Source organism: Monodelphis domestica, chromosome 1 (genome assembly GCF_027887165.1).
Source record: "Monodelphis domestica isolate mMonDom1 chromosome 1, mMonDom1.pri, whole genome shotgun sequence".
Lineage (NCBI taxonomy): Eukaryota > Metazoa > Chordata > Mammalia > Didelphimorphia > Didelphidae > Monodelphis > Monodelphis domestica.
This window is the reverse complement of record NC_077227.1, coordinates 154,663,961-154,678,122: the sequence shown is the minus strand read 5'-3', so window position 1 is coordinate 154,678,122 and position 14,162 is coordinate 154,663,961. Positions and strand designations below refer to the sequence as shown.

Genomic DNA, 14,162 nt, shown 5'->3' with positions numbered 1-14,162 from the left:
GCTAATACTTTCAGGTCCCCATGCCAATACCTTGTTTTTTGCATTTTGCATAAGACCCATACCCTGGTCCCTACAAAACTTCTGGCCTTGTTAGAGATCCAACTTTTTCCAATCTACATATACATCTAATCCAAGGTCAGCTCTCACTCTGGCCCTTTCCTGCAGCTTAAGTGCTAGGAAAAAATTAGTCTCGTTGAAGGTCTGATACCAGCTTCTAGCATCAAACACCTAAAGCTTGGCTCCAGAACATACATAAGAAAACATTCTGAACTTCAGCCAAAAGAAATTGCTTTTGAAAGTAATTGAGTTGAAATAGAAATACTTTGTTTCCCAAATGCCCATGCTATCTAAAAAACCCACACTGAATCCCACAACTTGGGACAAAAATCACACCATCATTAGCAGCTGCTTCAATCTTTTAATGGCCATTAATTATGAACAAATAAATAGACCTTTCATCAGGTATATACAGCATTTGGCAATTAGTATAAAATAGGCCATCATGTCTGGACACTTACCTTTTCAGACTTGACTTTCTTCAGTGGACGGCACTCACTCTCCCCTTCCTCTGGTTCCTGCTTAACTCCCAAAGGGTTGAGTGCTGTCCCTGGCTCAATGGCTATACTCCCAAGTGGTTCTGCAGTCCCAGTGTCCACCCCTGCACTTCCATCATACTGGCTGCCCCGTCCTCCCAGGGCAAGAGGCTGAAGAACCCCAGAATCCTTTTCTGAACAAGTCCCCACTCCCTCATTTCTTTCTTTCTTGCTCTTTGATGAGTTGCTCTCCTTCTCTTTCTTAGAGCTTGCCACATTTCTGGATGCCTTAGCAGCCTTCTCTGAACCCTTGGGGGCAATAGCAGTTACCAGGCCTCCTGCATTAGTACTGTCCCCTGAGCGTCCCTGAGCCTCCTTCTTACCAGATGCTCCTTCACTTGCTGTGAACAAGGAAGCCCCAGGGGTGGGTTTTCCACTGTCCTTGCCACTTTTACTCCTTTTGGATTTTGATTTGCCTTCCTTCCCTTGTGGTCCTGGAACTGGGGTCACAAACTTGATGTTGTCCGGCAATGTGGCCACAGCATTGGGGGCTGGTAGCCCCACCTCTTTTGAGCCCGACATCTCCAGTTTCTGCTGGTCCTTCTCCAGGTCAGCGTCCAGATCAATAATGAGATTCCCTACTCCAATGTCCCACTCATCCCCACTGTCATATGTTTCAACTGGGTTTGCATCTACTCCTTTCCCTCCGGAGGCTCCACTGCTCAAGGACATCTTAGAGTCAACGTCCCACCTCGAGATTCAAGCCTCTTCCTCGACCCCAGCTTTCAGATTTTCAGCTGTAGCTATTTTCTCAGACCTGTAACAATCTTCAGCATATGCCCAGTGGACAACATCATTGCTAGAAGAGAGAAAACAAAAAAAAAGTTGTTTTAAAAAAAACACAAATGAAACTTGATCCAAGTTTCCACATGGGGAGGGGGGAAAAAAAGACTCTTTGTAAGGGGGTACTTTAGATACCAAGAGAGAAAAGACAAACAAGTTAACTTTGTATTTCTGACTGAAGTTATACTAAAAGCCCCAGAAAGAAACAATGCACAAATCATCTTCCCCAGGGAAGGAACAGCATTTTCAATCGCCTAATTTGATTCTGTAATAAATCTAACATTCAATGTCCTTTAGCATTAGTTCCCTCTGTCCCTTGATAGTCTCAATACTACCACCACGGCCAGCTGGCAATCCTCCCTCAATCAATAATCCATATTCTTCTCCTTTGACATTTGTATCACTAGCATGCAGCACAATGTCTCATACACAATAGGTGCTTAATAAATACCTGCTAATTGACTGTTTTGGCTACCTAAAGCCCAATTAAATGTTTTCAGGTTCTTCCACTAGCAGAGCAAGTCTCAAGCTACAAAAGCTAGAAAATTTCCCATGACTCTCCTGAAGCAAAAAAGAACCAATCTTGTACATGACTGACATCAGAAAGAAAAAAAATTCAAGTAACTAGAAAAAAAATACTTGACAACCAAGGGCACAGACTGGCAAACTTCAAGAAATATAACCTACCAGAGGATTCAGCCAATCAATCTCAATTAATAGGAATTTAAATCAGTACTGCCCTTCCTTAATTCCTCTTGCCCCAATCCCATGTTCTACACTGAGATCTTCTCTGAGATAAGAAACACTGTCATCAGACAATAAGCAAGAAAAACTGTCTCACACACATATACCCAATTTCAACCTCAACAAGAAAACTGCCAGTAGAAAAATACCTCTAAAGAAGCTGGGCTCCTGACAAGGGAGCTAGATAGCTATCCAAAGTCCCAAAGTGAAAAGGACATATATTTGAGAGCATGCCACTGAGGACTGAAGAGTCTTAGAAGAAATGGAGGCTCTTCTGATAATGCTGAATATGAAAAAATGTATTATGAATAACACTTTCTAAACCAAGTGACTTTTCTAACATTCAACCTCCCAATTCCAATAGGACTTACTATTTAGTTGTGATCCTAGTGGTATGCCTCCAAAAACACAATCACACCATAAAAATGCCAAAGATTCTTTAATCAGCCTGTCAGTGGAATTCAAACTATTCCCCATCTGCTCTCTGCAAGGACTCTGGCTCTATACAGCTAATAATCAATTCTCTGACAGGTCATTAAGGAGATTTTTAACCCCAGGAGGTGTGGTAACATGCAAGCTGGAAATGAAAAGGACTAACCTCTTTTATCAATGGCAGAGAAAGTGCAAAATCAGGAGAACCAATGCTCTATAAAAAAATCCTTAAGTCACTTTAAGCTTTTCAAATGCCATTGTGCAGATTTTCCTCCCTTCCTTATTTGCCTTCCCACAGACTAACCATAATCCACTTTCTGTCTTGGAATGAGCATAACAGTCCAGTGATCTAAGCCACAAAACCACTGAGTCTACCTGACTCTATGGAGTCCTTTCCCTGCTATGCTTTGCCAACTATTACCCTTTATGCTTTGTTCCTACACCGAGATCACTGAAAAGCTATTCCCTACCTAGATTTGCCTATGAGGAGTAAAAGAGATGTACAGTGACCACTCTACTCTCCCTTCTCCACACCACAAAGCACACAGTCACTCTGGTCTATATGAAGTGATCTATCACAACAAAAGCTGGAAACTGATAGCCTATCAGTTTTTATTCAGAGAGCACTCTTTGAAGGTCAGTTTTTATGCCCAAATTGCTCACATTTTGAAATCACTACTACCAGTACACTCATGAGTCCCAGGTTTCTCCACAATGCATTTTCCTAGATTATGCCATGGAACATGCCAACATCAATCTTAGAAGGTATACATCCCATGACCAAGGCTTCTTAGTGAATATTCCAACTGAAGAACTTTCCATTTACTCATTCCACATATGCCCAGAAAGTAAAAATAGCAAATAATACGTCTGAAAATGAGTAATTTCATTTTTGAAAGAAAAAAGTTCCTTTTCTTCCAACAGGTCTCAGATTCTACTTCCTCATCTTTGAAATAAAGTTAGGAATTACTTGCACTTTGTGTATCAAAGGAAAATTGTGAGGATTTTATAATCTATAAAGTACAAAATAAATGAGAAATTTTTATGCCAGAAAGGCTTGAAGGAGATTAACCTTTTGCATGACACAGAGCCCTTTAAAAAAGGGACACCTTCACCTCAGAATAGTATTTTAAATGTATGTAATACAGTGAATTACAAATCAAGCCAATTATGGTGAAATCCAATTATAAAAATTAATAAAAACAAATTCAGACTTCTTGACATCTGGGGATCCATGGCTCTGATGTTAAGAAAGCTCTGGCTGAAGATGTCTCACTCTTTGATAACCCAGACACTATGGCATCCATGTAACTACAGAGTAAATCACAAACCCTAGGTTTGTTTCCTCATCTGAAAAATGAAGGTCAAGTCATGCCATCTGTTACACAGGTATAAAGGGATCACTGGTCATCCTCACAAAGGGATATAAGGAAAAAAGTTACAAATGAAAAAAAAAGAATTCTGTAAATGTGATCAATTCTTATTCTTAAGGAAATTCAGAAAAAGGTCCTTTGTACTTGGTCCCTATTAAGAGCTATCTAATAGAAAAACCCTATGTCTCCATCCTATTGCTTGAGTTCTGAATAGTTAGCCAGTTAGCATTTGCATAGTACTCCAAGGTTTATTAAATACTTTTACACATTATTTCATTTGACAGAAACCAGATACACTAGAAGGAGAAAATATTAATTATTTGGGTACTGTACAGAACTTACATATAGCACCCTCCTCCTCCCAGTGAGTATCTTATAGTTTATACTCTCTAGGGAAGCAAAATGGCATACTAGCAATACGGCACTGTCTAGACACCAGAAGGACAAATTAGGATCTACTCCCCATTCAGCCATTGGCGATCAGTATGACCTTAAACAAATTATTTCAATGCTTTCCAATTTCTTTAAGAGTCTTATGACTTCAGTTCCTCCATAAAATAGAACTGACCACCCTTTCTGAACTCATGTAATTATTATAAAGGAAAAATGAGATTGCACAGCTAAGTATGATAAAATAAAGCAAATGTAAGTCATTTTATTAATCTCACAAAACTCTTATTCTAAAAGTGAGTCTTGTAAGATAACACAGACCATGATTACAATCCGTGCTTCTGAGCATATTAGTTTTTCCAAAGGAAAAAAAAGGAGATGCTCTTTGTTGATCCTACAAAGCAGGTGGCAGACATTCAGCAAGCTTGAGTTCTGCCAAAGAAAACCAACACCTGTCCTTTCCTCTCAAACTCTGCTATCTTCCAAGTGAATTCATCATCTCTTCATTTTAAAGTTACTCCTAACCTCAAGATGTAGGCCTAGTTGTGTTCAAATCATTTGGGACTTATATGTAAGGGAGAGAACCAACAAAGCTGAAGTTTTTTGAATCCTTATAATCTGTTTTCTGAGTTTCTCAAGAACCTGGAAGGAGGAGGAATACTGTCTCAAGAGAAAGCAAATCCTTCTTAAACTATATTTCTACTTTAGGGCTTGATAACCCCATAAACTGTCAAAGAACCACTGGAATATAACACTGTCTTCTGTTCAAATTAAATGTCATTCTAAAACAATTTACTTACTTAGTGAACTTTAGCTGAGTCAACTTAGCAAAGTAAAAGGAAGCACCAACTCTAAAGTTGGATCTGGGTTCAAACCCCTACTGTGCCATTTAAGATGTTTGTAGCCTTAGGCAAATGAGTTATGGTTCCAGGTCTTCAGTTTCCTCATAGTAAAATGAAGAGAATTGAACTAGCTAGCTTTTGAGGTCCCTCCAGGCTCTAAATCAAAGATCTCTTTGACCCTATGAATTGGTGACTGGTATAACATGGAAGTCATTCTTTGTGACTTTAAGGTACACAGTTGGAAGAACAGGCATTTCCCTCTCTACAGGCCACATTTCAGCAGACCTCACCAACTGAAGAAATTTCCACAGGCAATTCCATCAAGAAATAATCAACTTCCCAATAGGTCCCTCCCTTAATTAGTTTCATTAATTACTGTAACAAAAGAAACTGAATCATCTCAACAACCACAGCTAACAACTTAGTCCCAACAAAGGGGGAAGAGATAAAAAGCACATAACCATTTAAAAGAACAGCCACAGTTCAGCTTTCTTGCATTTGAAAGGCCTCATCCATTTGTATCATTTAAGAACTGGGTGATAAGAAAATGGCAACCACCAGTCACAGTAAGTGTCAAACTCATTTCAATGCATATGCAAAGTTCAGTGGTCTACAAATTCAATCCATCTCCAAGAAAAAAAGGACTAAGAAGCCTGACTTGCTTCAAGTAACATAAACTGCCAACACTGGGGAGTGGAAGTAGAAAAGCATTTTTGCAACACTGTGACAAGCAAATACAACTTTTGTTAGGTTTAATACATAAGCATCTCCAGTCCACTAAATGGACCTAACACATTAAGTACTTTAGCATACAGAAATTCATTTATCTTTTGTCTCTTTTGATAGAGCCCCCTCCAGATCATACCCTCTAAATGTAAGGATTCCTCTAGGTTCTATCCTGGACTTTCTTCTCTTCTCCCTCTATACTACTTGATTTGGTAATTTATTATTATCTTTATGCTTTTAATTCTCAAATCTACCTTTCCCACCCTAATCTCTCTGACCTCCAAGCTCACATCTCCAAATGCTTTTCAGACATCTTCAACTAGAAGTCCAGTAGATATCTAAAACTCCTTATATTCAAAATGAAGCTTATTATCTTCCCCTCCCTAAACGCTCTCTCCCCACCTCTTCTTTCCTGTTACTGTAGAGGGCAACACTATCCTCTCCCAGTTCTTCAGGCTCATAATTTAGGAGTCATCCTGGATTCACTACCCCCTCCCCCCCATCTCATATTCAACCAGCTTCAGTTTCACCTTTGCAACATTTCTCAAAAACACCCCCTTCCCCTTATCGTACACTGCCTTCACTCTAGTACAGGCTCTCACCACCTCCCACTTGGATTACTGTCGGCCTCAAGTCACTCCCCACTCCAATCCATCCTCCATTCCGTCACCAAAATGATACAATATTCCTAAACTACAAGTCCAATCAAAAGTGTTACACTACACTCCAGCCTCCCATCCCCCTTCAATAAATTCCAAAGGCTTCCTATTGCCTCCAGAAACAAATCTAGACTGCCCAGTTTGGCATTTCCAACCCTTCATAGACTACTCTCCCCTACCTTTCCAGTCTAACACCTTACTCTCTGGCATGTACTCTTTGACCCAGTAACGCTGACCTCCTGGCTGTTCCACAAACAAGAAACTCTATCTCTTAGCTCTGGGTAGTCTCTCTGACTATCCTCCACATCAGGAACACTTCCCTTCTCCACTCCAACTACTAACTTTCCTAGCTTCCTTTAAGTCCCAACTAAAATTCCACCTTCTACAGGAAGCTTTCCCCAAACCCTTTTAATTCCAATATCTTCCCTCTGATAATTATTTCCTATTTGTCCTGTTTGCATGTTGTCTCTCCATTAGACTATAAAGTCCTTGAGGGTAGGTCTATTTTGGGTCTTTCTTCCTAAATCTACAAAGTAGGTCCTAATTAAATGCTGATTCCTGGTTCCAGGAATAAGAAAATTAAGTTCAGTTCAGTTCAGTTCAGCCTCTAAAGACCTAATCATCACACTGTCCCATGGCAGTCTTTTGCCTCTTTTAGTATCTCCAGTAGTTCAGCCCAGTGTCAGGCACAGAATAAGTACTTAATTGATAGCTTGATTGATTGATTGACGGATTGAAAGACATGTTTTTTAATTAAAAAACATAAAGACACCCATTACTAAGGCTTATCTACAAGTGGACCAAGAAGCAAAAGACAAATTCCATCTAGGATGAGCAGCCAAAAGTTTTTCAAAAACATAAGTCTAACCACATCAGCCCTACTCAACCTGTAGCAGGATCTCAGTTCCTTTGGAATCAAAATAAATATAAAATAATAGTATTTGTCATTTAAAGCCTGTCCTCTATTACTCACTCACTGTCCCTCTATTACCTTGCCATTCTTTTAACTCCCTTCTGTGAAAACTACAGGCCTGCTAGTGATTAATCAGTGATTTGCTGTTCCTCACACTCCATTTCCTGACTCCAACCTTTTTTTCATTGTCTGGCCCTCATCCCTGGAATGTTCTCCCTTATCACCTCTAACTTAATTCCCCTGGCTTCCTTCAACACTCAGCTCAATTCCCATCTTCTGTAGAAGGCCTTTTCTGGTCCCCTTAGCTGATCATTCCTTTCTGCTAAGGGTTCCTCGTCATCTATTCATACATCTTGTATGATGATGCTTGTCTGCATGCTGTCTCCCACATAAGAATGTAAGTTAGCTGACTAGCTGTGGGAGGTTTTTTGTTTGTTTGGGGGGAGAAGTGGGCAATGTTGGCCTTTTTTTCTATCTTGGTCTTCATATAATGCCTAACATATTTAAAAACACTTGTTGATTAAACTCGACTGTGAAGAGTTTTAAATGTCAAGCAATCTAGAAGCAATAGGGCGTCACATCAGATTTTTTATTAATAAAGTGATTTGAGTACACCTACCCACTTATAAAGCATATGATATGCCACAAGACAATAAAACTCAGGAGTGGTGAGAAGGTTCAGTGAATACAGAGCCAAACCTGGATATGGAAAGTCCTAGGCTCAAATCCACTCTCAAAAACTTTCTAACTTTGTTGCCTTGGGCAAGTCACTTAACTCCAATTGCTTAACCTTTACTGCTCTTCTTCCTTAGAACTGATATACCAAGCATCAATTCTGAAACAGAAGGCAATGGTTTTAAAAAATGAAGCTCATATGCTTGGACTACACCTCTTGATACAATGATTGTGTTCCTCATCTTTGTTGTTGGTAAATGGCTTTTTCTGTCACATCCAACTCCTGATAAAGCTATCTAGAATTTTCTTGGCAAAGATACTGGAGTGGTCTGCCATTTCCTTCGACAGCACAATTCTAAACAATGACTTCTCCAGAGTCACACTGCTAGTAAAATATCTAACGCCAGATGTGAACTCACAAACTTGGGTCTTTCTGACTCCAGGCCCAGTAGTTTAACCACTGATCCACCTAGCTGTCTTTTCCTTGTGGATACCTAAAATTTAGGGTTCCATATCCCAGTTTTAATATTTAGTGAAATCATTTACATAACCTCATGATTTTAGGGAATCTAATCTTATTTCTTCTTACGCCACCTAAACTAAAAAAAAAAAGTTACTTTTTTCCTCAAAATGTTGCCCCTCAATCCACCTGATCTTGAGTTCCTTTGTCTAGCTCTCATTCACAACTGTACACAGTGCTCCAGAAGTTGATGAACCATGGTTTTGTTCAAAGATAGTATATTCTCTTTTTTGTTTCCTTCTGATACCTTTCCTAAAAATAGCAAACATCTTGACAACAGGACTTTGGACATACTTCTAGGTACAGTTTACAATTCCTAGAAACTCCTTTCTAAGTTTTAACTGTTAACTAATGCTCATCAGCCTGTGACTACAGTTTGAATTTTGCCCTCCCCCCACCAAGATGCACACCCACAATGAAATGCATATACCACTTTTCTTCCTACTCACAGAGCCTCTCAAAACCCTCCTTCAGTAAATTCTCAATAGTTTTAACATTTCACTCCCTAGCAAGCTAAAATTTAGAGCTGGAAAGTGTCTCCAGGATCATCCAGCCCAATCCCCTCATTTTATAAATTATTTTAAACATCCAACAGCTCAGACCTCTGCAAACCCTTCCTCACCAATCAAAAACACAATACTTCGAGGGGACTGAAAACCAAATGTAACAACAGGAAAGAACTAGGGAACCCCCCTCCTGGACCCAACTTAAAAGGTACACCCCCAAAAAAGCCTGAATTCAAGAACACTCCAGTTTAAGGGGAAGAAAGAAGAAAGATCCCAAGACCCCTCCCCCACCTATAGAATTGAGCCTCCAACAGTGGCTGGAATCTCTGGGTCAAAAAAAAAGGGAGTACCTTACTGGCACATCTGTGCCAGGCTCAGGATGTTGAACATAGGTGGCATAGAGGCAGCTGGAAAAGCTCAGAACAGAGAGCTAGTTACAGCCAAGACACTCCATCTTGCCCCTCCCCCCACTCAAGGTTTTTGCCTCAGGGCACAGCCAGCTGGGCAGATCAACTCTGCCCTGACTCAATCTCATCAATTGGGCAGATAAGAAGCCTTCAGAAGGCAGGGAATCTCAAGTTCAAACACCCCTCCCCCACAGACTGATCTGAGAGCCTTGTAGACTAAGCTCCAAGGGGCAAAGGCAATAACAAATTACAGGCAACAACTCTGATAACAGGATGGGAAGCCCAGCTCCTTCTCAGATTCTTCTGTCAGCTGGGGAAGATCTGACTAACCTAATCAGCAAAACAGAAAAGAAGCCCCTTCAGAACAGAACAGCCCAAACCGACAGATCCAGAACATAATGAAAGAAGCAAGACTACAGGCAACTACAGGGAGGAAAGAAAGGGAAAATATGAGTAAACATCAGAAAAAGAAAAAATTACAATTGACAGCTTCTATCCAGGCAATGAACAAAGGAGGATCAATGAATCAGAGGAAGATCAAGGAACACCAAACAAAAATACAGAAACTCCAGCAAATTGGACACAGGCTTTGGAAGAACTCAAAATACAATTAAAAACAATTAAGAGAGGCTGAAGACAACTGGGAAAAGAACTTAAAAAGCAAGATAAGTCATCTGGAAACAGAGGAACTCGAACTAAAATGAGAAAACTGTGTCTTAAAAGCCAAAATTAACGAGATTGAATATGAGGCAAAGAAGATGAAAGATCAGAAGGAGAAGGATGACCCAAAAGCCAGAGATGAAATTCAATCTTTAAAAACTAGAAGCAAACGACTTCACAAGGCAGCAGGAAACTACAAAACAAAATGAAAAGAATGAAAACAGAGGAAAATATTAAACACCTCATCCACAAAATGGAAAGAGGAGAGACAACTTTTAAGAATCACTGGACTACCAGAAGATCATGACAAAAGAAAAAGCCTGGACATCATTCTACAGGAAATTATTCAAGAAAACTGCCCTGACATTCTAGAGCAAGAGGGAAAAGTGGAGATTAAAAGAATCCACAGATCACCTCCTGTACTTAATTCTCAATTGAAAACATACAGGAACATTCTAGAGCAGCTGTTCTCAACCTGTGAGTCGCGACCTCAGCAGGAATCGAACGACCAAAACACAGGGGGTCACCTGAAGCCATTGGAAAATACATATTTCCGATGGCTTTAGCCGCTGAAAAATCGAGCTACTTTGCACATTGTACTAATATTAGTTACCTACCAGCAGCCCTCCCCCTATGAGGGGCGATGGATTTACCCTGTTGCCTAGAGACCGGTCTCAAACAGAGACCTAGAGAGAGCACCTGGGCGCTGGCTCCAGAGTGATTAAGAATGAGTCCTGGAGGGGGCAGCTAGGTAGCTCAGTGGATTGAGAGCCAGGCCTAGAGACGGGAGGTCCTAGGTTCAAATCCGGCCTCAGCCACTTCCTAGCTGTGTGACCCTGGGAAAGTCACTTGACCCCCATTGCCTACCCTTACCACTCTTCTGCCTTGGAGCCAATACACAGTATTGACTCCAAGACGGAAGGTAAGGGTTTAAAAAAAAAAAAAGAATGAGTCCTGGAGCAGATAACAGAGCCGAGTAACCCCAGCAAAGCGAAGCCTCAGCTCAAGCTGGAGGGAGACAACAGGAAGAAGAAGGCAGCGTCTGCAGACCCCCTCCCCAGGCAGGACTTACCTCCTGCCCCAGCACTCAGGCTGCCTCCTGCTGGATTAATATTTCTCAACATATAATTAAATATTGTTTTTGTGATTAATCACGATGTTTAAATTATGTTTGATTTGTAGCAATGAGAATACATAATGCATATCAGGTATTTATATTCCAAATCATAACTGTAGTAAAATTACAGTTTTGAAGTAGCCACCAAAATAATTTTTTGGTTTGGGGTCACCACAACATGAGGAACTGTATTGCAGGGTCATGGCATTAGAAAGGTTGAGAACCACTGTTCTAGAGCAAGAGGGAAAAGTAGAGATTAAAAGAATCCACAGATCACCTCCTGTACTTAATTCTCAATTGAAAACATACGGAAATAATACAGCCAAATTCAAGAACTACTAGAACCAAGGAAAAAATATTACAAGCTGCTAAGAAGTCATTCAGATACCATGGAACCACAGTTAGGATGACACAGGATTTGGCTGCATCTACACTGAAGTACCGAAATGCATGGAATATGATATTCCGGAAAGCAAGGGGACTAGGTCTACAACCAAGAATCGACTACCCAGCAAAACTGACTATATTTTTTTTAATTGATTAATTTAGAGCATTTTTCCAGGATTACAAAAATCATGTTCTTTCCCTCCCCTCCCTAAAACCGCCTCCTATATCCAACACACAATTCCAATGGCTTTTATATGTGTCTTTGGTCAAGACCTATTTTCATATTGATATTTGCACTAGGATGCTGATTTAGGGTCTATAGCCCCAATCATATCCCCATTGACACATGTGATCAAGCAATTCTTTTTCTTCTGTGTTTCTACTCCCACAGATTTCCCTCTGTGGATAGTGTACGTTCTCATAAGTCCTTCAGAAATGTCCTGGATCACTGCATTGCTCCTAGTAGAGAAGTCCATTACATTCGATTGTACCACAGTGTTCAGAAAAGACCAGACTTCAACAGAAAATTTGATGCCCAAACATAGATCAAGAGAATCACCAAAAGATAATTAAGAATGGGGGAAAAACGAAAAAACTTTTTTTAAGGGACCCAATAAGTTGAAATGATTGGTATCCCTACAAGAAAAGAAGATATTGGTTGGTCTTAAAAACTGTTATCACCTGGGCAGCTAGAAGAATTATACTTAGAAGGAACAGTGACAAACTGTATAAGATGAAATGCCAAGACACACACACACACACACACACACACACACACACACACACACACACACACACACACACAACTAGAGGTTAAAAAAAAAAGGTTAATACTAAGAGAAATGGGAAAAGAGACAAAATGGGGTAAATTTATATGTCATAAAGAAGCACCCCATAGAGAAGTAGAAGTGTAACAAATGGACCGGTGGGGAGGGAAACAATATAAGGAAGGGAGAGGGGAGGGGAGGGGCTAGTTTAAAAAGACCATAAAGAAAATAAGAGGGGAATAAGGGAGGGGGGGAGTAGAAAGGGAAGTAAAATAAGGGTGGGAATTAGGGGGAACTGATTAAAAACAAAAGACTGGTGTAGAAGGAAATAGTGGAAGAAAGGGCAGGACTAGGAGTAGAAATCAAAATGTAGGGAAATACACAGCTGGTAATCATAACTCTGAATGTGAATGGAATGAACTCACCCATAAAATGGAAGCAAATAGCATAGTGGATAAGAAACCAAAATCCTACCATATGTTGTCTACAAGAAACACACAAACTTCCAGTCAAGATGGCGGCTTAGAGAAAGCTGAAGTTCAGATCTCCGGAAAACCCTTCCCGACCGATCTCAAACTATAAGCTCCTAAGGCACTGAAATTCAAAACGATCAACAGCATAGACCCTGGGAATCCTCCTCCTGGACCTGGACCTGGATCAAAAGGTACGGCCCCCCTCAAAAGCCAGAACCCGAGATCACTCAGACCTAAGGGGTAGGAGCACAGAGTTCAAGGCTCTGGGAAGCCGCAGCCCCGCCCCCCTCAGAGAGCTGGGTCGTCTGAAACAACAGCAACCCTCAGGGTGGGCAAGACAGCCTCACCAGCTGGATCCTGCTATCCAAGTCTCAGTGAAAGTCACTGCACTCGGAGCTCCAGGAAGCCGCGGCCCCCTCCCCCACAGAGAGCAGGGTCCTCTGAAACAACAGCAACCCTCAGGGTCGACAAAACAGCCTCACGGCCAGCTATTCTGAAGGCAACTTCCGGAAAGCAACCCGACCCAGTCCAGGGGGCATCTTAGCAGCAGGGAAACAGAGAGAACTGGGGGAGAGTGTGGCCCCCTGGTCCGACCCTTCCATTCCAGTTCCAGTGAAAATCATTGCCTGAAGGCATACTCAGTTTAACCCAGGGAAAGCTCATAGAACCGACAATCTGCCCAGGACTAAAGCCTCTGAACACCAGACAGAGATAAGAAAAGCTAATCCTCCCCATTCAGAGATGGCAAACTCCACAGAAGCACAGAAGCCCCAAAATCCCAAGAAAAATAAGAAGAAAGGGGCGACTTTGGACACATTCTACAGAGCCAAAATACAAAATACAGAAGAGATAGAAGACGATACACAAGAAAATGCTCCGAAACCTTCCAAAGGAAATGGAAACTCTCCACAAACCCATGAAGAATTTGAATCAGAAATGACCAAAAAGATGGAAGCCTTCTGGGAGGAAAAGTGGGAAATAATACAAAAGAAATTCACGCATCTACAAAACCGGTGTGATGTAACTGAAAAGGAAAACCAGGTTTTAAAGGCCAGAATCAGGCAGCTGGAAGACAACGATCGTGTAAAAGAGCAAGAATTAATAAAGCAAAGCCAAAATACCAAGAAACACACAAGAGGAAGGTGGACACAGATATGGTAAAGGTAAGTGGATGAAGCATATCTATTGGGAAGCA

The 14,162-nt window shown here is 40.9% G+C and overlaps 1 protein-coding gene across 3 annotated transcripts in view; it reads right to left on the bottom strand.

The window, feature by feature from the left end:
- Positions 1-14,162, bottom strand: part of ZNF609 (zinc finger protein 609) — a 216,947-nt gene that overhangs the window by 178,274 nt on the left and 24,511 nt on the right. For all 3 annotated transcript variants that reach the window (XM_056808405.1, XM_056808394.1, XM_056808413.1), the window contains exon 2: positions 519-1,392. In XM_056808405.1, the coding sequence (XP_056664383.1) occupies positions 519-1,265 (747 nt within the window). In that variant the 5' untranslated portion in view covers positions 1,266-1,392. The remainder of the gene's footprint in view (positions 1-518; positions 1,393-14,162) is intronic.